The 20,649-nt window shown below is 40.0% G+C and overlaps 1 protein-coding gene and 4 pseudogenes across 1 annotated transcript; 4 read left to right on the forward strand and 1 right to left on the reverse strand.

Annotated features, from left to right (window-relative positions):
• The first annotated feature begins 1,245 nt into the window (after positions 1-1,245).
• LOC138851398 (cytochrome c oxidase subunit 1-like) lies at positions 1,246-15,844 on the forward strand (annotated as a pseudogene).
• Positions 15,169-15,844, forward strand: LOC138851399 (cytochrome c oxidase subunit 2-like; annotated as a pseudogene).
• Positions 15,845-16,041: 197 nt separating this feature from the next.
• On the forward strand, positions 16,042-18,260 carry LOC138851397 (ATP synthase subunit a-like; annotated as a pseudogene).
• On the forward strand, positions 16,802-18,260 carry LOC128692787 (cytochrome c oxidase subunit 3-like; annotated as a pseudogene).
• Positions 18,261-18,799: 539 nt separating this feature from the next.
• On the reverse strand, positions 18,800-20,356 carry LOC138851400 (NADH-ubiquinone oxidoreductase chain 5-like). The gene has a single exon (XM_070080478.1). The coding sequence runs from the start codon at positions 19,544-19,546 to the stop codon at positions 18,800-18,802; it is 747 nt and encodes a 248-aa protein (XP_069936579.1). The 5' UTR covers positions 19,547-20,356.
• Positions 20,357-20,649: the final 293 nt, after the last annotated feature.

Genomic DNA, 20,649 nt, shown 5'->3' on the forward strand with positions numbered 1-20,649 from the left:
GGGCAACACAATCAGCAGACGGCACTACACGAGCCCCCACCGGCCTCCTTGCCAGGCACAGCCACTATGCAGGCTGTGCCTGCACCTCACCAGCAGATGCCGGGTACACAACTTGGCATACAGCAACAGGCCACGGTGTGCACAGTGAAGAAAAACAACCCTCAACAGTCCCCACAGATTACAACAGCCCAGATAATATTCACTGCTTCGAACCCACCGACAACGCAGGCCCTCAACAGAGAGGATCTCTTAACACTCATCAAGGCTTTCACGGATATTATCTGCAACAGAGTCACCTCCAGGGAACAACAGAACATGTTCTGACAGATGGTCAGCACACTCCTGAGGGTGTGCCTACTGACAGAGCAGGAAACAGTGGATGCCATGAATCTGAAGATTATCAGAGCGGACAGAGCCCAGTCCCCAGCTCAGGAAACAGCTGAGATGGAGTAACCTCAGTCGCTTATGAGGCACACTAGCTGAACTGTCCGGAACAGTGCTTGAGCAGCATATGCTGCAACAGTGAAGAATGACTTCTCCTTCAGGAGCCAGAGACGGGTCATCTCAAGATTAAGACCCGTGCCAGGACCCTGGTCTTGGCGAACATTATACATACATACACACCCCAGGTAGATCTGTTTGTGACTTGAAAACGCTCACTGTGTGGGCGAAACGTTGTCAATAAAGGATCACATTATACTGCATATGTGTTTATATTTCCATTGTGTCGGGATTTTATACCATTTATTTCCATCGTGTCAAACACTGCAGTAGAAATGGATCCTTCACACAGAGAATACCTGGACCTTCTTCTAAAAGCTTTCTCACTTCGCAACAGATACAATTTTCTTCGTGATTGCATCCAAGAAATGGTCTTACCAAGATCTACTCCTCCTCAAATTGCCAACATCAAACCTCCTTTCTCCACTACATCTCGGACCTACCTTGAAGAGTGTGCAGATGACTTAAACAATGCTACAAAGGAAGCTTTTCTCCAGGCCAGAACACTAGGCACAGCACTCAGGGGCAACATGAACAGACGCACCGCCGAAATCATTCGCAGCAGAGTTACCACAGCGAATGTTCAACGGAAGATCAGACTTACTAGGAAACTACAAACTCTGCGATAATAGTCATTGGAAAAGTTTAGGAAGACCTGAAATTATTCAAAAACTTTCATCTCGTCCACTGTCAACCACAAAAACTGAAGCCCTCAGCTTAGGCCTCAAACTCGCAACAGGAATCATGAAACGAAAACAAGACCTCAATTTCATCGCCAAAAATTACAGACACAATGACTCCAACTTCCAAAAAGGTTATCTTCAAGGCAGCATCTCAGCAGCCATCTCAACACGCAGCTCCCCAGTCATACCTCGACGTTACATCAATGCACTTAAAGGTTTTGCAGAAGACACGACCATCAGGGTCACCACCGCTGACAAAGGAGGTGGTGTTGTTATCATGAACACTGACGATTACAGGAACAAAATGCTCAATCTACTTAATGACCCAGATACCTACAAACTTCTCACAACTAACCAAGTTGACAACCTTTCTAAAACTTTTCTTCAAATAATTCGTCGCATTCTGAGGGACTCCTGCACACCATACCCTGCAACCCCAGACCTGCCAGAATGTACGGCCTGCCAAAAACTCACAAGCCTGGTATCTCACTGAGGCCCATATCCTCGGGATATTTGCCTCAGTGATATTTGAGGCCCATATCCCGAGGATATGGGCCTCAGATGTCACTTGGCCTGTAGATGGGCCTGACAGATGTCAGATGGGCCTGACATCTATAGTGGGCAAGTTATTAGAATCAATTATAGCTGACATTATCAGAAGTCACCTTGAAGAGCATAACTTGAATCTCAGCATGGGTTTACGAGAGGTTGTTCCTGCCTGACAAACTTACTGACGTTCTTCAATAGAACATTTGAGGCAGTAGACAGTGATAAAGAATATGATATTGTTTATTTGGATTTTAGTAAAGCCTTCGATTGAGTACCTCACAAGAGACTCTTAAAAAAAGTGGCAGCTCATGGTATAGGAGGTAAAGTTCTAGCATGGATAGAGGCATGGCTTACCAATAGAAAGCAGAGAGTTTCGATTAATGGGGTCAAACCTGAATGGGGATTAGTTACTAGTGGCATTCCACAAGGATCAGTTTTAGGCCCTCTCTTCTTCATAATTTACATTATGAGTGACATGAGCAAGTTTGCTGATGATACAAAGATAGGCCGTATGATTCATTCTGAGGAGGATAGCAATGAACTCCAGGAGGATTTAGACAAATTAATGTCTTTGTCTGAAAAATGGCACATGAAGTTCAATGTGGATAAGTGTAAGGTACTGGTACTTGGTAATGAAAATAACCCTCGAACCTATAAACTAGGTGAAGTAGAGCTTGGTCATACAGAGGGAGAAAAAGACTTGGGAGTCATGGTAAGCAGAAATCTAAAGCCAAGACAGCAGTGCCTTAGTGTGTGCAACAAGGCCAACAGATTACTTGGATTTATCTCAAGAAGTGTAAGTAACAGAAGCCCAAAAGTTATTTTTCGGCTCTATACATGACATGCCCATGCACTCTGCCCCAGGGCCAGACTCATGGAACTCTGTGTTCATCAAGAACTGCAAGAAGCCCCTATCACGAGCCTTTTCCATCCTATGGAGAGGGAGCATGGACACGGGGGTCGTCCCTCAGTTACTAAAAACAACAGACATAGCCCCACTCCACAAAGGGGGCAGTAAAGCAACAGCAAAGAACTACAGACCAATAGCACTAACATCCCATATCATAAAAATCTTTGAAAGGGTCCTAAGAAGCAAGATCACCACCCATCTAGAAACCCATCAGTTACACAACCCAGGGCAACATGGGTTTAGAACAGGTCGCTCCTGTCTGTCTCAGCTACTGGATCACTACGACAAGGTCCTAAATGCACTAGAAGACAAAAAGAATGCAGATGTAATATATACAGACTTTGGAAAAGCCTTCGACAAGTGTGACCATGGCGTAATAGCGCACAAAATGCGCGCTAAAGGAATAACAGGAAAAGTCGGTCGATGGATCTATAATTTCCTCACTAACAGAACACAGAGAGTAGTCGTCAACAGAGTAAAGTCCGAGGCAGCTACGGTGAAAAGCTCTGTTCCACAAGGCACAGTACTAGCTCCCATCTTGTTCCTCATCCTCATATCCGACATAGACAAGGATGTCAGCCACAGCACCGTGTCTTCCTTTGCAGATGACACCCGAATCTGCATGACAGTGTCTTCCATTGCAGACACTGCAAGGCTCCAGGCGGACATCAACCAAATCTTTCAGTGGGCTGCAGAAAACAATATGAAGTTCAACGATGAGAAATTTCAATTACTCAGATATGGTAAACATGAGGAAATTAAATCTTCATCAGAGTACAAAACAAATTCTGGCCACGAAATAGAGCGAAACACCAACGTCAAAGACCTTGGAGTGATTATGTCGGAGGATCTCACCTTCAAGGACCATAACATTGTATCAATCGCATCTTCAAAACTAGGGAGGCCAAGCCCATGATGACACTCTTCAGGTCACTTGTTCTATCTAGGCTGGAATATTGCTGCACTCTAACAGCACCTTTCAAGGCAGGTGAAATTGCCGACCTAGAAAATGTACAGAGAACTTTCATGGCGCGCATAACGGAGATAAAACACCTCAATTACTGGGAGCGCTTGAGGTTTCTAAACCTGTATTCCCTGGAACGCAGGAGGGAGAGATACATGATTATATACACCTGGAAAATCCTAGAGGGACTAGTACCGAACTTGCACACGAAAATCACTCACTACGAAAGCAAAAGACTTGGCAGACGATGCACCATCCCCCCAATGAAAAGCAGGGGTGTCACTAGCACGTTAAGAGACCATACAATAAGTGTCAGGGGCCCGAGACTGTTCAACTGCCTCCCAGCACACATAAGGGGGATTACCAACGTACCCCTGGCAGTCTTCAAGCTAGCACTGGACAAGCACCTAAAGTCAGTTCCTGATCAGCCGGGCTGTGGCTCGTACGTTGGTTTGCGTGCAGCCAGCAGCAACAGCCTGGTTGATCAGGCGCTGATCCACCAGGAGGCCTGGTCACAGACCGGGCCGCGGGGGCGTTGACCCCCGAAACTCTCTCCAGGTAAACTCCAGGTAAACATCACTGGTGAGGCCTCATTTAGATTATGCTGCTCAGTTTTGGTCTCCTTACTACAGGATGGATATAGACTGGTTGGAGAACATACAGAGAAGAATGACTAAAATGATTTATTGTGTAAGGAATCTCCCGTATGAAGATAGGCTTATAGCCTTAAATCTCCACTCTCTGGAGAGACGTAGAATGAGGGGAGATATCATTGAGGTGTATAAGTGGGGGACGGGCATAAACAAAGGAGATATTAATAAGGTATTGAGGGTGTCGAACCAGGCAAGTACCAGAAATAATGGATTTAAGTTGGATAAATTTAGATTTAGAAAGGATTGGTTTAAGAAGAGATTGGACAAATACATGAGTGGGAGGGGCTGGGTTTGATTGGTGTCATTGGGTACAGGAGTTAATTCTTGGGTACCTTTGGGTAGAGGTCGTTTTGATAAGGACCTGCCTTGTATGGGCCAGTAGGCCTTCTGCAGTGTTCCTCCATTCTTATGTTCTTAATGTATTAAAAATCATGAATTCCCTCTAGCTCGTCCGAAGCCGGATGTGAGCCAAGTATGCAGCAAGCATTTCCCCTTTGGATGGCCATGCTGAGGCTCTGGAACATGAAAGTGGCTGCCCTTGGGTCCCTGGTGGTGTCGATGAGTCTGGAACCCAATTCTTTAAGGAAATGTGTGGCATTTTTTCCCCATGATCCCGAGGTCTCTTATCCCACTGGGACAAATTGATACTGTTGGCTTATGTCCCTGTACCTGCTGATCTTGTACTCCTCCCTGTGGTCAGCAGCTCCTCCCTGATGCCCCACACTGTGATGGATATGGGTGTCAGCCAGTGTGGACACACAGGTATAGTCCCATGCTAAGAGCTTGCCATTCTTCCAAGGATAGATGGTGATCCCATCGGGGCGGTTTGCTGGGTTGTGGGTATTGTTGGCTGCTAGTGATCGTGGCTCCCTCTCAGCTGGGCATCCAGCTGTAGCAAGGGTTCTCTTTATGATGTCGTTGACGTCATTGTGTCTTGCATGCCAGCCCTTGGTTTTGGAACATTTAAGACCATGTAGATCATAATGGTCTGCTTGCGCTTTGCTGCAAATACACGTATATTCTGTGTGAATTGGGGCAGCAAGGCACAGAGCCACTGCAATACGGAGGGTCTTTGCGTCGAGTCGCGTTCCCATTGCTGATATGGGAACTGTTTGGAGGAAGTCCCGGGAGTGAGGTGCACTCACAGCCTGGAGGAGGGCAGTCGCCCTATCTGATGTTGCAGCCCTGAGCACCTTTTCAGAGATCGGGCCATCCCAGCTTGACTGTTTGTGAGCCAGTGCTTCACTAGGGTTTGGTGCTGGAGCAGCAAGAGTCTCCCATTCAGTAATGGCACTGGCATAGCTAGAGTCCTGTATTCCATCTGAGTCACTGAGGTTATCATGAAGAATTTGTCTTATCAACTCGTTTGATGCTATGGAAGAGGATAGGAAAGCTGGTAGAGCAATCTGGGAGGATCTGCGTACTCATAGCCCCCCATGCCTGACCGGAAGAGAGGCTTGCAACCACTGCCCATCTTCAAGGGAAAGATTCAATACACTCTCTAGCATGGTCTTAAGGAGAGAGTCATATTCCTTGAGTTTTCGACTGCTGAAGTCTGGGAGCATCTCAGAAAGTAGGTAAGTTTTGTGATTGACAAGCACCTGGTGAGTAGGTAGAAGGCATCATGTGTGTCAGTGTCTTTCATCCTACTTTCCATTGTCTGGATATCTGAGACTTTTTTTTTCTAGGATCAGATCGATGGCACTGAATCCAAAAGGAGCACCGAGGAGAGTGCTATTGGCTGGATCAATGGCTCGTGCTCCTGGTAAAACGGCACTAATATTCTGGATCATCTGTTGATTGGTAGAAACTATTTCACATTTGGTGGGGTTTAAAGAAAGGCCCAGGCTTTCTCCCATGTCTTTAATTTTACTGATGTCCTCTAGGAGAGATTCTGTTGTGCCAGCTAGTGTACCGTCGTCCAGGAACCAGATATTGAACTCGCTGGAGAGTGCTTCTGTTACTTCCTTGATGACCAAACAGAATAGAAAGGGGGACAGAGGGTCCCCCTGTTGCACGCCATCATATGAGTCAGTTTCATTTTACACAAACAATAGTTTGGAAGTCACACTATAACACGATTCTATGAAGGGATAATGGGAAGTGAAGTTTCTATGAACTGCTTGGAGAGCAGCATCCCTTCTAACTGAGTTGAAAGCATTGGCGAAGTCCAATTTGACAAAGGCCTTTTCGTCGGACATGTTGTTGATATATACTCATGCTGCGTGGGCAGCTGCTTCACAGCCATGTTGAATGCCAAAACCGAGCCGAGTTGGTTTCATCATTGCAGCAGCCTCTTGATTCACCCTTGTTACTGTATATATATATATATATATATATATATATATATATATATAATATATATATATAATATATATATATAATATATATATATATAATATATATATATATTTTTTTTATCACACTGGCCGATTCCCACCAAGGCAGGGTGGTCCGAAAAAGAAAAACTTTCACCATCATTCACTCCATCACTGTCTTGCCAGAAGGGTGCTTTACACTACAGTTTTTAAACTGCAACATTAACACCCCTCCTTCAGAGTGCAGGCACTGTACTTCCCATCTCCAGGACTCAAGTCCGGCCTGCCGGTTTCCCTGAACCCCTTCATAAATGTTACTTTGCTCACACTCCAACAGCACGTCAAGTATTGAAAACCATTCGTCTCCATTCACTCCTATCAAACACGCTCATGCATGCCTGCTGGAAGTCCAAGCCCCTCGCACACAAAACCTCCTTTACCCCCTCCCTCCAACCTTTCCTAGGCCGACCCCTACCCCGCCTTCCTTCCACTACAGACATACACTCTTGAAGTTATTCTGTTTTGCTCCATTCTCTCCACATCTCCGAACCACCTCAACAACCCTTCCTCAGCCCTCAGGACAACAGTTTTGGTAATCCCGCACCTCCTCCTAACTTCCAAACTGCGAATTCTCTGCATTATATTCACACCACACATTGCTCTCAGACATGACATCTCCACTGCCTCCAGCCTTCTCCTCGCTGCAACATTCATCACCCATGCTTCACACCCATATAAGAGTGTTGGTAAAACTATACTCTCATACATTCCCCTCTTTGCCTCCAAGGACAAAGTTCTTTGTCTCCACAGACTCCTAAGTGAACCACTCACCCTTTTCCCCTCATCAATTCTATAATTCACCTCATCTTTCATAGACCCATCCGCTGACACGTCCACTCCCAAATATCTGAATACATTCACCTCCTCCATACTCTCTCCCTCCAATCTGATATCCAATCTTTCATCACCTAATCTTTTTGTTATCCTCATAACCTTACTCTTTCCTGTATTCACTTTCAATTTTCTTCTTTTGCACACCCTACCAAATTCATCCACCAATCTCTGCAACTTCTCTTCAGAATCTCCCAAGAGCACAGTGTCATCAGCAAAGAGCAACTGTGACAACTCCCACTTTATGTGTGATTCTTTATCTTTTAACTCCACACCTCTTGCCAAGACCCTCTCATTTACTTCTCTTACAACCCGATCTATAAATATATTAAACAACCACGGTGACATAACACATCCTTGTCTAAGGCCTACTTTTACTGGGAAATAATTTCCCTCTTTCCTACATATTCTAACTTGAGCCTCACTATCCTCATAAAAACTCTTCACTGCTTTCAGTAACCTACCTCCTATATATATATATATATATATATATATATATATATATATATATATATATATATATATATATATATACAGGAGGGCCCCACTTATACGGTGGGTTAGGTTCCAGGCTACCGCCGTAAAGCGGAAACCGCCGTAAAGTGGAACACCCTTTTTTTCCACTTACAAATGCATACAAACACTAGATAACAAGTTTACACTAACATATATTATGTTAGCAATAGAACCAGGCATCAAAAAACAATAAAAAAGTACAATACTCACATAGTGCACTCATTACTTACCTTAAAATATTTATAGTCTTAATCTAGGGTGAGACAAGTAGTATTTATTGTAAGAAATCAAGTGTGGTATGTATGGTAATCAGCCGGGCTACCATACCAGGCCAACCCACCCACACATAATATTCTATTACATTTAAGCATCCCAGAGCGATAAAATGTATATACAGTTCACTCATTACTTACCTTAAAATATTTGTGGTAGGGTCAGGAGTAAGTAAATGAGATAAAACGAATAAATGTGAGAGAGAAAGAATGAGTGCATGAGAGAGGACAGGCGAAGAGTTATGTAAACAAACCAGGTGAAGGTAAGTTTTGTAAATAGTGTACACTTCTGGATGGTGTACAAGTTACATTGTGTACAGGTTGTCTCTACAATGATACGGTAGAATAAATAAAGAAGAACACTCCCATTCTCATGTAACATCATTTTGAGAAGAAATGAAGCTCTGAGTGAAGGCAATGGAAATAAGTCACAATGACTTTTTTGGGTTATCCTAGGTTCTCTACACATATGTTGTTATGTATGATAATCTATGTAACTGTATTTGTGTATACCTGAATAAACTTACTTACATACATACGAAAGGAATAATTTTCTACAGTTACCCCCAGTAACACATTTTCTCTTATGTTAGATTAGAGAAAATGTTATTCTTGCCGTCACTTGTACAAGTTATGTGGCTCCCACATCTTATATTTATGTTTATTTATTCTATTGTGGGGTGTATTTATCATCTTTTTATGTTATGTATCGTGTTTATTATATAATTTTGAAAAAAATATGATGGATGGATTAATGAAAATGTGTATATTAACGTAATATACGACATTTAATGAGACTCGGTGAGTATTGTTATTATTATTATCATTTCTAATATGGCGTCACTTGTGCAAGTCGTCTGCTACCACATCTCACATTTATGTTTATTTATTCTACTGTGGGGTGTATTTATTTTATTTATATGTTATGCATCGTGTTTATTATATAATTTTGAAAAAAATATCATAGATGGATTAATGAAAATGTGTATATTAACGTAATATACGACATTTAAATGACTCGATGATTATTATTATCATTACTAATATGACGTCTGGAGACAAGATAAGATAAGATAAGATTTCGTTCGGATTTTTAACCCCGGAGGGTTAGCCACCCAGGATAACCCAAGAAAGTCAGTGCGTCATCGAGGACTGTCTAACTTATTTCCATTGGGGTCCTTAATCTTGTCCCCCAGGATGCGACCCACACCAGTCCACTAACACCCAGGTACCTATTTGCTGCTAGGTGAACAGGACAACAGGTGTAAGGAAACGTGTCAAATGTTTCCACCCGCCGGGAATCGAACCCGGGCCCTCCGTGTGTGAAGCGGGAGCTTTAGCCACCAGACCACCGATTTTAATGTGTACCTGCATGCCAGCACAGTATGTAAGTTTATTTAGGTACAGGTATACAAAAGTATAATTATCAGAGTATATATAAAATATGAAATAACTTTTAAAAACATTTGAAATTTTGAAGCTTCCAGACAAAATGGAGAGACTTAGTGCTTACTGAGCTCACGAAGAATGTAAACAAACAGGGTGGGGCACGGTGACCGTATTAGAAAGTCAGGTGGGGGGAGCCGTATAGCGAGTTTTGGTCATAATTTGAAATGACCGTATTAGCGGAAAGCCGTAAAGTGAAACGCCGTAAAGCGGGGCCCTCCTGTATATATATATATATATATATATATATATATATATATATATATATATTTGTTAGGTTGAGAATGTATTTGGCAAAATTAATGCAAACACACAAATTTTCTCTTCCCTTATCAAGAATAGTGCCAGCTATGACTGCTTCACCTCACCTTTCTACACTATATTCATATTCAAATTCCAATTTCTGTTTCTTTTCATAGTTCACAATATGTGACTGAAATATTATTAGGAGTCTATTTCCATGCATAGTTTACAATGTGTGACTGACATGTTATACTGACATGTTATAAGGAGTTTATTTCCATGTATAGTTTACAATGTGTGACTCATGTTATAAGGAGTCTATTTCCATGTATAGTTTACAATGTGTGACTGACATGTTATAAGGAGTCTATTTCCATGTATAGTTTACAATGTGTGACTGACATGTTATAAGGAGTTTATTTCCATGTATAGTTTACAATGTGTGACTGACATGTTATAAGGAGCCTATTTCCATGTATAGTTTACAATGTGTGACTGACATGTTATAAGGAGTCTATTTCCATGTATAGTTTACAATGTGTGACTGACATGTTATAAGGAGTCTATTTCCATGTATAGTTTACAATGTGTGACTGACATGTTATAAGGAGCCTATTTCCATGTATAGTTTACAATGTGTGACTGACATGTTATAAGGAGTCTATTTCCATGTATAGTTTACAATGTGTGACTGACATGTTATAAGGAGTTTATTTCCATGTATAGTTTACAATGTGTGACTGACATGTTATACTGACATGTTATAAGGAGTTTATTTCCATGTATAGTTTACAATGTGTGACTGACATGTTATACTGACATGTTATAAGGAGTTTATTTCCATGTATAGTTTACAATGTGTGACTGACATGTTATACTGACATGTTATAAGGAGTTTATTTCCATGTATAGTTTACAATGTGTGACTGACATGTTATACTGACATGTTATAAGGAGCCTATTTCCATGTATAGTTTACAATGTGTGACTGACATGTTATACTGACATGTTATAAGGAGTTTATTTCCATGTATAGTTTACAATGTGTGACTGACATGTTATACTGACATGTTATAAGGAGTTTATTTCCATGTATAGTTTACAATGTGTGACTGACATGTTATACTGACATGTTATAAGGAGCCTATTTCCATGTATAGTTTACAATGTGTGACTGACATGTTATACTGACATGTTATAAGGAGTTTATTTCCATGTATAGTTTACAATGTGTGACTGACATGTTATACTGACATGTTATAAGGAGTTTATTTCCATGTATAGTTTACAATGTGTGACTCATGTTATAAGGAGTCTATTTCCATGTATAGTTTACAATGTGTGACTGACATGTTATACTGACATGTTATAAGGAGTTTATTTCCATGTATAGTTTACAATGTGTGACTGACATGTTATACTGACATGTTATAAGGAGTTTATTTCCATGCATAGTTTACAATGTGTGACTGACATGTTATAAGGAGTCTATTTCCATGTATAGTTTACAATGTGTGACTGACATGTTATAAGGAGCCTATTTCCATGTATAGTTTACAATGTGTGACTGACATGTTATAAGGAGTCTATTTCCATGTATAGTTTACAATGTGTGACTGACATGTTATAAGGAGTCTATTTCCATGTATAGTTTACAATGTGTGACTGACATGTTATAAGGAGCCTATTTCCATGTATAGTTTACAATGTGTGACTGACATGTTATAAGGAGCCTATTTCCATGTATAGTTTACAATGTGTGACTGACATGTTATAAGGAGCCTATTTCCATGCATAGTTTACAATGTGTGACTGACATGTTATAAGGAGCCTATTTCCATGTATAGTTTACAATGCGTGACTGACATGTTATAAGGAGCCTATTTCCATGTATAGTTTACAATGTGTGACTGACATGTTATAAGGAGCCTATTTCCATGTATAGTTTACAATGTGTGACTGACATGTTATAAGGAGCCTATTTCCATGTATAGTTTACAATGTGTGACTGACATGTTATAAGGAGTTTATTTCCATGTATAGTTTACAATGTGTGACTGACATGTTATAAGGAGTTTATTTCCATGTATAGTTTACAATGTGTGACTGACATGTTATAAGGAGTCTATTTCCATGTATAGTTTACAATGTGTGACTGACATGTTATAAGGAGTCTATTTCCATGTATAGTTTACAATGTGTGACTGACATGTTATAAGGAGTCTGCCCGAAATGCTGAGGCATTTCGGGCAGACTCAAGCTACTTCCTTGTACATATGCTGTATTCTTTTCAAGACTTATGGACTGATTACATCGACAAAAGGCTGAGGGACTGATTACCTCAAACTCCTCCTCTTTTTCTTCACCATTCTCCTTTGTATGGACTGATGAAGCCACTGTGTGGCAAAGCATTTCCTCAGTAAACATACCAAATTGTTGCACATATGTCTAATTTTTCCATAACATGTATAGTCTATGTCATATTTTTCTCTCCTGCACATTTTCAGAACTATGCCATTTTGGATTATGAAGGGCCAAGTATTGCAGCAGAAGAAATTGCAAATATGGTTGCAGAGAAGGAGAGGCAGAAGGTGCGAGTTCTGGATGTGGCGGCAGGTACTGGCTTGGTGGGTTGCCACCTTCATAAGAAAGGATTCACGTAAGTATTATAAAAAAAACATTCTTTTCTCGGATTAAGTAAACTTTAATTCAAGTACTCACCTAGTTGTACTCACCTATTTGTAGTTGCAGGGGTCGAGACTCAGCTCCTGGCCCCGCCTCTTCACTGAACGCTACTAGGTCCTCTCTCTCCCTGCTTCATGAGCTTTATTATACCTCGTCTTAAAGATATGTATGGTTCCTGCCTCCACTACATTGCTTGCCAGACTGTTCCACTTCCTGACCAATCTATGACTGAAAAAATACTTCCTAACATCCCTGTGACTCATATGAGTCTTCAACTTCCAAGAGTGACCCCTTGTTTTTGTGTCCCCTCTCTGGAACATCTTGTCCCTGTCCACCTTGCCTATTCCAAGCAGCATTTTGTATGTTGTTATCATGTCTCCCCTATCCCTCCTGTCCTCCAGTGTCGTCATGCCGATTTTCCTCAACGTTTCTTCGTAGGACATTCCCCTTAGCTCTGGAACTAACCTTTTCGCAAATCTTTGCACCTTCTCTAATTTCTTAACATATTTGACCCGGTGCGGGTTCCAAACTGATGCTGCATACTCAAGTATGGGCCTGACGTATACGGTGTACAGTGTCTTGAAAGATTCCTTACATAGGTATCAGAATGCTAATCTCACGTTTGCCAGGCGCCCATATGCTGCAGCACATATCAGGTTGATGTGTGCTTCCAGAGACGTACTCGGTGTTATACTCACGCCAAGATCTTTCTCCTTGAGCGAGGTTTGCAGTCGTTGGCCACCTAGCATATACTCTGTCTGTGGTCTTCTTTGCCCATCTCCGATCTTCCTGACTTTGCATTTGGTAGGATTGAATTCGAGAAGCCAGTTGCTGGACCACATGTCCAGCCTGTTCGGGTCTCTATGAAGGCCTGTCTGATCCTCATCTGATTCAATTCTCCTCATTAGCTTCACATCATCTGCAAACAGGGACACCTCTGAGTCTATGCATTCCATTATGTCATTCACATATACCAAAAATAGCACTGCTCCTAGAACCGACCCTTGTGGGACCCCGCTCGTCACAGGTGCCCAGTGTGATACCTAATCACATACCATGACTCGTTGTTGCCTCCCTGTTTTGTATTCTTTGAACCATTAAAGTGCCCTTCCGGTTACACGTACCTGATCTTCTAGTTTTTGCACTAATCTCTTGTGAGGAACTCTGTCGAAGGCCTTCTTGCAGTCCAAGAAGATGCAATCAACCCACCCCTCTCTCTCGTTTCTTACTTCTGTTACTTTATCATAAAACTCCAGAAGGTTTGTGACTCAGGATTTGCCTTCCATGAACCCGTGCTGGTTGTCATTTATACTTATGTTTTGTTCCAGGTGCTCCACCACTCTCCTCCTGATAATCTTCTCCATGGTCTGTAGTTTAGTGCCTCTTTTCTGTCTCCTTTTCTAAAAGTGGGAACTACATTTGCTGTCTTCTATACCTCAGGTAGTTGCCAAGTTTCAAATGATGTGTTGAACATTGTGGTTAATGACACACAACATTTTTGCTCCCTCTCTAAGGACCCAAGGGGAGATGTTGTCTGGTCCCATTGCCTCTGAAGTATCAAGGTCACTTAGCAGCTTCTTTACCTCCTCCTCCAGCACTTGTTAGTGTATTCCCTGTTGGTGTCCCCCTTTGTCCTGTCTTCCCAGAGTCCTTCCTGTCTCAGAGTCCTTCGGCATAGTCTCACACATCGTCACACAAGAGTCAGGCAAAAAAGAAGCATTCGGCACACTAGGAATAATCTATGCCATAACAGCAATTGGAATTCTAGGATTCCTCGTGTGAGCTCACCATATATTCACTGTAGGCATAGATGTAGACACCCGAGCATACTTTACATCAGCAACCATAATTATTGCTATTCCCACAGGAATTAAGATCTTCAGATGATTAAGAACTCTTCAAGGCTCTCAATTCTCATACACTCCTTCACTCCTGTGAACCTTAGGTTTTATTTTCTTATTTACAGTAGGTGGCTTAACAGGAGTTATCTTAGCAAACTCCTCAATCGACATTATTCTCCATGACACCTATTACGTTGTAGCTCACTTCCACTACGTCCTATCCATAGGAGCTGTATTTGGGATTTTCGGGGGTATTGTTCACTGATTCCCCCTATTCACTGGGTTTTCTCTGAATTCCTCATGATTAAAACCTCACTTCTTTACTATATTTTTAGGGGTAAACTTAACCTTCTTTCCTCAACACTTCCTAGGATTAAATGGTATACCACGACGATATTCAGACTACCCAGATGCCTACGCAGCATGAAATATTGTCTCATCCATCGGATCTCTCATTTCATTAGTAGCTATTTTCTGGTTCATAATTATTGTTTGAGAAGCTCTAATATCAAAACGTAACATTACTTCGCCGGCCTTCCTAACCTCCTCCATTGAATGGCAGCACCCTTTCCCACCCGCTGATCACAGATATGCAGAAACCCCTCTAATTTCTAACTATCTAAAATGACAGACAGATGTATAGGATTTAAGCTCCTACCAGGAAGAAACTACCTTCTTTTAGAAATGCCAACATGAGGATGTCTAGGACTCCAAGACAGCGCTTCTCCACTTATAGAACAATTAACGTATTTCCACGATCACACAATATTTATTCTCATCCTCATTACCACATTAGTAGGTTACATTCTAATCAATTCAGCACTAAACTCACTTATTAACCGATTTTTACTTGAAAACCAAGAAATTGAAATTATCTGAACTATTTTACCTGCTATCATCTTAATCTTCATCGCTATACCCTCACTACGGTTACTCTACTTATTGGACGAAACCAATAACTCGGGAGTCACAATTAAAACCATCGGACATCAATGATACTGATCTTACGAATATTCAGACTTTCTAGATGTCGAATTTGATTCCTTCATAGCACCCTATGGTATCGACTCAAATTTACGACTTTTAGATGTTGACAATCGAATCCCTATCCCCTTAAATACTCAAATTCGTCTTATTATTTCAGCAGCAGACGTAATCCACTCCTGAACTATTCCTTCCTTAGGGGTAAAAGCCGACGCCATCCCAGGACGACTTAATCAAGTCAGATTTCTTGTAAATCGACCGGGCCTATTCTACGGTCAGTGTTCCGAAATTTGTGGAGCTAACCATAGGTTTATACCAATTCTAATTGAAAGAATTTCGGTAGACTCTTTCTTGAATTGAGTTTCTAGAAATTCATAATTAACTTTCCCTCCAGATAACTTATAAAGTTTAGGTCTTTTAAACCTAAAAAAGTAGTTCTCCTACTTCTAGAGACTAAAATTAGTTAAAAAATAACATTAGTTTGTCAGATTAAAATTATCATCCTTATGATATTTTAGAATGCCTCAAATAGGATCTTTACTTTGACTTAATCTCTTTCTAATATTCACTCTTGGATACATTTTATTCTTTATTATTAACTTCTTCTATAAACTTCCAATTAAAACAGAAACTTTCACCCGTACATCAACAATTCTAGAAAAACCCTGAAAATGATAGCAAGACTGTTTTCCATTTTTGAGCCATCTTCAAGTATCCTTTCACTTAATCTAAACTGAGTATCAACATTCTTAGGGTTCCTATTTGTTCCAATCCTCTTCTGAACCTCTCCATCCCGATGGCTTTATCTGTGATTTAAAATTATATTAACCCTTCACAATGAGTTTAAAACAATTTTAGGTCCCTCTAATCCAGGTCTATCATTTTTATTTATTTCATTATTTAGCTTCATTCTTTTTAATAACTCTCTAGGTCTCCTTCCTTATATCTTTACCAGATCCAGACATCTAACAATAACTCTAACCTTAGCTCTACCTTTATGGTTGACCTTTATTTTGTTTGGATGGTTAAACCACACCCAACACATATTTGCCCACTTAGTGCCCCAGGGAACCCCAAATACGCTAATACCTTTTATAGTCCTCATCGAAACAATTAGGAATATTATTCGACCTGGCACATTGGCCATCCGACTCGCAGCAAACATAATTGCAGGCCACCTACTCCTTACTTTACTTGGGAGGATAGGGCCCTCTTTATCCACTAAACTACTAATTTTTCTCATTCTAGCCCAAATTCCTCTCCTTATACTAGAGTCTGCTGTTGCAATCATTCAATCCTATGTATTTGCAGTTCTCAGAACTCTTTATGCCAGTGAAGTAAATTAATGTCATTACATAGACACCATGCCTTTCATTTGGTTGACATAAGACCTTGACCCTTGACCGGATCAATTAGAGCTATACTTTTAACATCGGGGCTCATCAAATGATTTCATCAATTTAATCCAGACCTCCTCTTTTTTAGATTTATTCCTATTTTTTTAACCGTAATTCAATGATGGCGAGATGTAACTCGAGAGGGAACGTATCAAGGGCTTCACACCCAAGCCGTCATAAAAGGCCTCCGGTGGGGAATAATTTTATTTATCGTCTCTGAGGTACTATTTTTCTTCTCTTTTTTTTGGGCGTTCTTTCACAGGAGTCTTGCACCTACAATTGAAATCGGAATACTTTGACCACCCGAAGGTATCCAACCTTTCAATCCCTTCCAAATTCCCCTTCTTAATACAACTATTCTACTTTCATCGGGAGCAACAGTAACTTGAGCACATCACGCAATCCTTAACTCACGCCATTATGAAGCTATACAAAGTCTAGGATTAACCATCCTCCTTGGAGTTTACTTCACCTCCCTTCAAGCATACGAATATTTAGAAGCGTCTTTCTCTATCGCAGACTCAATCTATGGGTCTACCTTCTTTGTGGCAACTGGATTCCACGGTCTTCATGTGATCATTGGGACTTCATTTCTAACAGTCTGTTTTTATCGCCTATTCAAGTGTCACTTCTCTAACAGCCACCACTTTGGATTTGAAGCCGCAGCTTGGTACTGACATTTCGTTGATATAGTTTGATTACTCCTTTATGTTTTTATTTACTGATGAGGGAGATAATTTTTTAGTACTAATGGTACGTCTAGCTTCCAACTAGAAAGTCTAATTGTTTAGAAAAATTAATTCTAACTACCAACCTGATCGCTCTTCTCACTCTCAGAGTTACAACTTTAATTATAACCTTATCCTCAATTCTATCGAAAAAAACCATTATAGACCGAGAAAAAATATCCCCATTCGAGTGCGGATTTGATCCTAAGACTTCAGCTCGGCTACCCTTTAGGCTTCGATTTTTCCTCATTGCTGTGATTTTCCTAATTTTTGACGTAGAAATTACATTAATTCTCCCTCTAGCCCATATCTCTCCCCTTACAGATATCTTCTCTTGAAGATTTACAGGGTTGTTTTTCCTCCTAATCCTTCTCATAGGCCTCTACTATGAATGATATAAAGGTGCCTTAGAATGATCTAACTGGAAATGTAGTCAATAATGACATATGAGTTGCATTCATAAAGTGTTTATAAACCCTTTTCAAATTAGAAAGCGAAAGATTGCATTTGGTTTCGACCTAAATTTTGGTTCCAAACCTCTAGTTTATTTTGACAGAAGCCAAAACCAGAGGCATATTACTGTTAATGATAAGATTGAATTTTTTCCTGTCAAGGAGAACTAGGTCAGTGAAAAAGCTTCTAACTTATTTCCCGAGCGGTTAAATTCCGTTCACTTCTCTTTTTTATAGTGTAAAAAACACATTACATTTTCAATGTAAAACTGAAGATTTTCCTTCTAAAAATATCACCTACAGGCTAATAGCCACCTTTGCAGCTTCAATGCAAAATTCTAATTTAAAATATATAAGTTAATTAAATAAAAATAAAAAACACGACAATAATTCAAATAAAAAATCCTTTTATATAAATTACAATCATATTATCTTGTCTTGACTGCAAGTAAATAGAACCTTTTATCACCCCGCCGAATCCTCCCTCGCCCCCAAAATACTCTGACCAACCTTTATCTCCAATCTTAAAAAAAAACTCCGCACTCCTTAGTCTTCAACGGGGTGCCCTAAAAGTCGACAAAATCGGCATAAACCACATAGACCTCACAAACATAACATAAGAATAAAACTTGACAGTCTTTAACCTAGTCCCTGACCCTACCATGCTAACAACATACCCTAAAAGAGCCCCTAACCCTCTCACTAATAAAGCTAAAGTTTTTAAAGAAACCCTTAAACAAATCATATAAGACTCCGGGAACACTACTCAAGCTAATATACACCCCCTTGTTACAGCCCCAACCCTTAGTGTCATTATTCCCTTTAACATTTTCCTATGGTTTTCCCTGACAAGTGCTACAGACCTTATATTAGAAAACCTCCTTATTCTATAGTAAATTAATCGAAATGTATAGCATACTGTTAAACCAGTACTCAAAACATATAAAAAAAATCTAAAAATATTAACTTCCCTTATAAATGCAACTTCTAAAATTAAATCTTTAGAGTAAAATCCAGCCAAGAAAGGTATCCCACATAGAGCCAGATTAGCTAAATTCATGCAGACCCTGGTCAAAGGCATACATATCACTAACCTACCCATATTACGAATATCTTGATACTCTCTAACTCTATGAATTACCATCCCCGCACACATAAACAGCAAAGCCTTAAACAAGGCATGAGTTAATAAATGAAAAAAAGCTAAATCAGCAAACCCTAAAGATAAAATACTCATTATCACGCCCAATTGTCTCAAAGTTGATAGAGCAATAATTTTTTTCAGATCAAACTCAAAATTAGCCCCCAAGCCCGCTATAAATATAGTTAAGCAAGAAACAATCAACAAGACTCTTTGTACACATGAACCTCTTAAAGCCCCACTAAAGCGAATCAAAATATAAACGCCAGCTGTAACTAGTATTGAAGAATGAACTAAAGCTGAAACTGGAGTAGGAGCAGCTATAGCTGCCGGAAGCCAAGCCGAGAACGGAATTTGAGCTCTCTTAGTCATAGCAGCAACGCACACTAAAATTTTCAATAATAAAAAATTCCCACTCAAATACCTTTCATAAAAAATAAAATTTCAACCCCCTAGCATGAAAAATAAAGAAATGCTCAATAAAATCCCAACATCTCCAATCCGATTTGACAAAACTGTCAATATACCTGCATTTGCTGATTTCTCATTTTGATAATAAATTACCAATATATAGGAAATTAACCCTAACCCGTCCCAACCTAAAAGGATTCTAATTAAATTTGGGCTAATAATCAAAGCCCCTATAGATAAAACAAAACCAAAAACTAAATATATAAATCGCCTATACCTCTTATCACCACTCATATAATCCCCCCTATAGTATATTACCATAGAGGAAATAAACAAAACTACCCCTAAGAATAAGAACCTTACTCAATCATAAATCAAAGTTACTACAACAGAAGAAGAATTTAAAGAAAAAAGCTCTCACTCAATTACATAAGAAGACCCCGAGCTTAATCTCACCAAACTAAATAAAATAAAACCCAATGCCCTAAATAGCAAAAACACTAAACTCACTAAATGACTATAGGCACCCCACATCATGATTTAAAATAACTTTCTTATATCTTCGATGTCACAACCCGACGTTTTATACTCTAAACTATTTAAATTGAAAGGTTCTAGTAGTTTAAACAAAAATCTTGGTCTTGTAAACCAAAGATAAAGCCCATTTTTAGAACTTTATACAAAATCAGTTATAATATTTTATATTTCACTCTTCCTATTACCCTAAGAGTTGCTGTCCTATTCACGACTCTGACCCACCCTCTCTCCATAGGACTGGCCCTACTTGCCCAAACCATTCTTATCTGTGCTCTTTCAGGCCTATTCGGGCCTTCCTACTGATTTTCATATATTCTATTCCTAATCTTTCTAGGAGGAATACTAATTTTGTTCATTTTGTCTCTTCTCTTGCTTCCAACGAAGCCTTTAAAATTCATTCTAAATCTAGTCTACTAATCACCCTATCCTTACCCATATCCTTTGCCTTAATCTTTCTAGATCTCTTACTTCTCCCATCAAAATTTTCCAAATCTAGACTATTCTTAATTCTAAAGAATAAAACAAAT

This window comes from Cherax quadricarinatus, unplaced genomic scaffold (assembly GCF_038502225.1).
Source record: "Cherax quadricarinatus isolate ZL_2023a unplaced genomic scaffold, ASM3850222v1 Contig506, whole genome shotgun sequence".
Classification (NCBI taxonomy): Eukaryota; Metazoa; Arthropoda; class Malacostraca; order Decapoda; family Parastacidae; genus Cherax; species Cherax quadricarinatus.

What these genes read in the sequence shown, in the direction of transcription:
- LOC138851400 (XM_070080478.1), bottom strand. Translation starts at nt 19,546, where the DNA reads ATGACTAAGAGAGCTCAAATTCCGTTCTCGGCTTGGCTTCCGGCAGCT.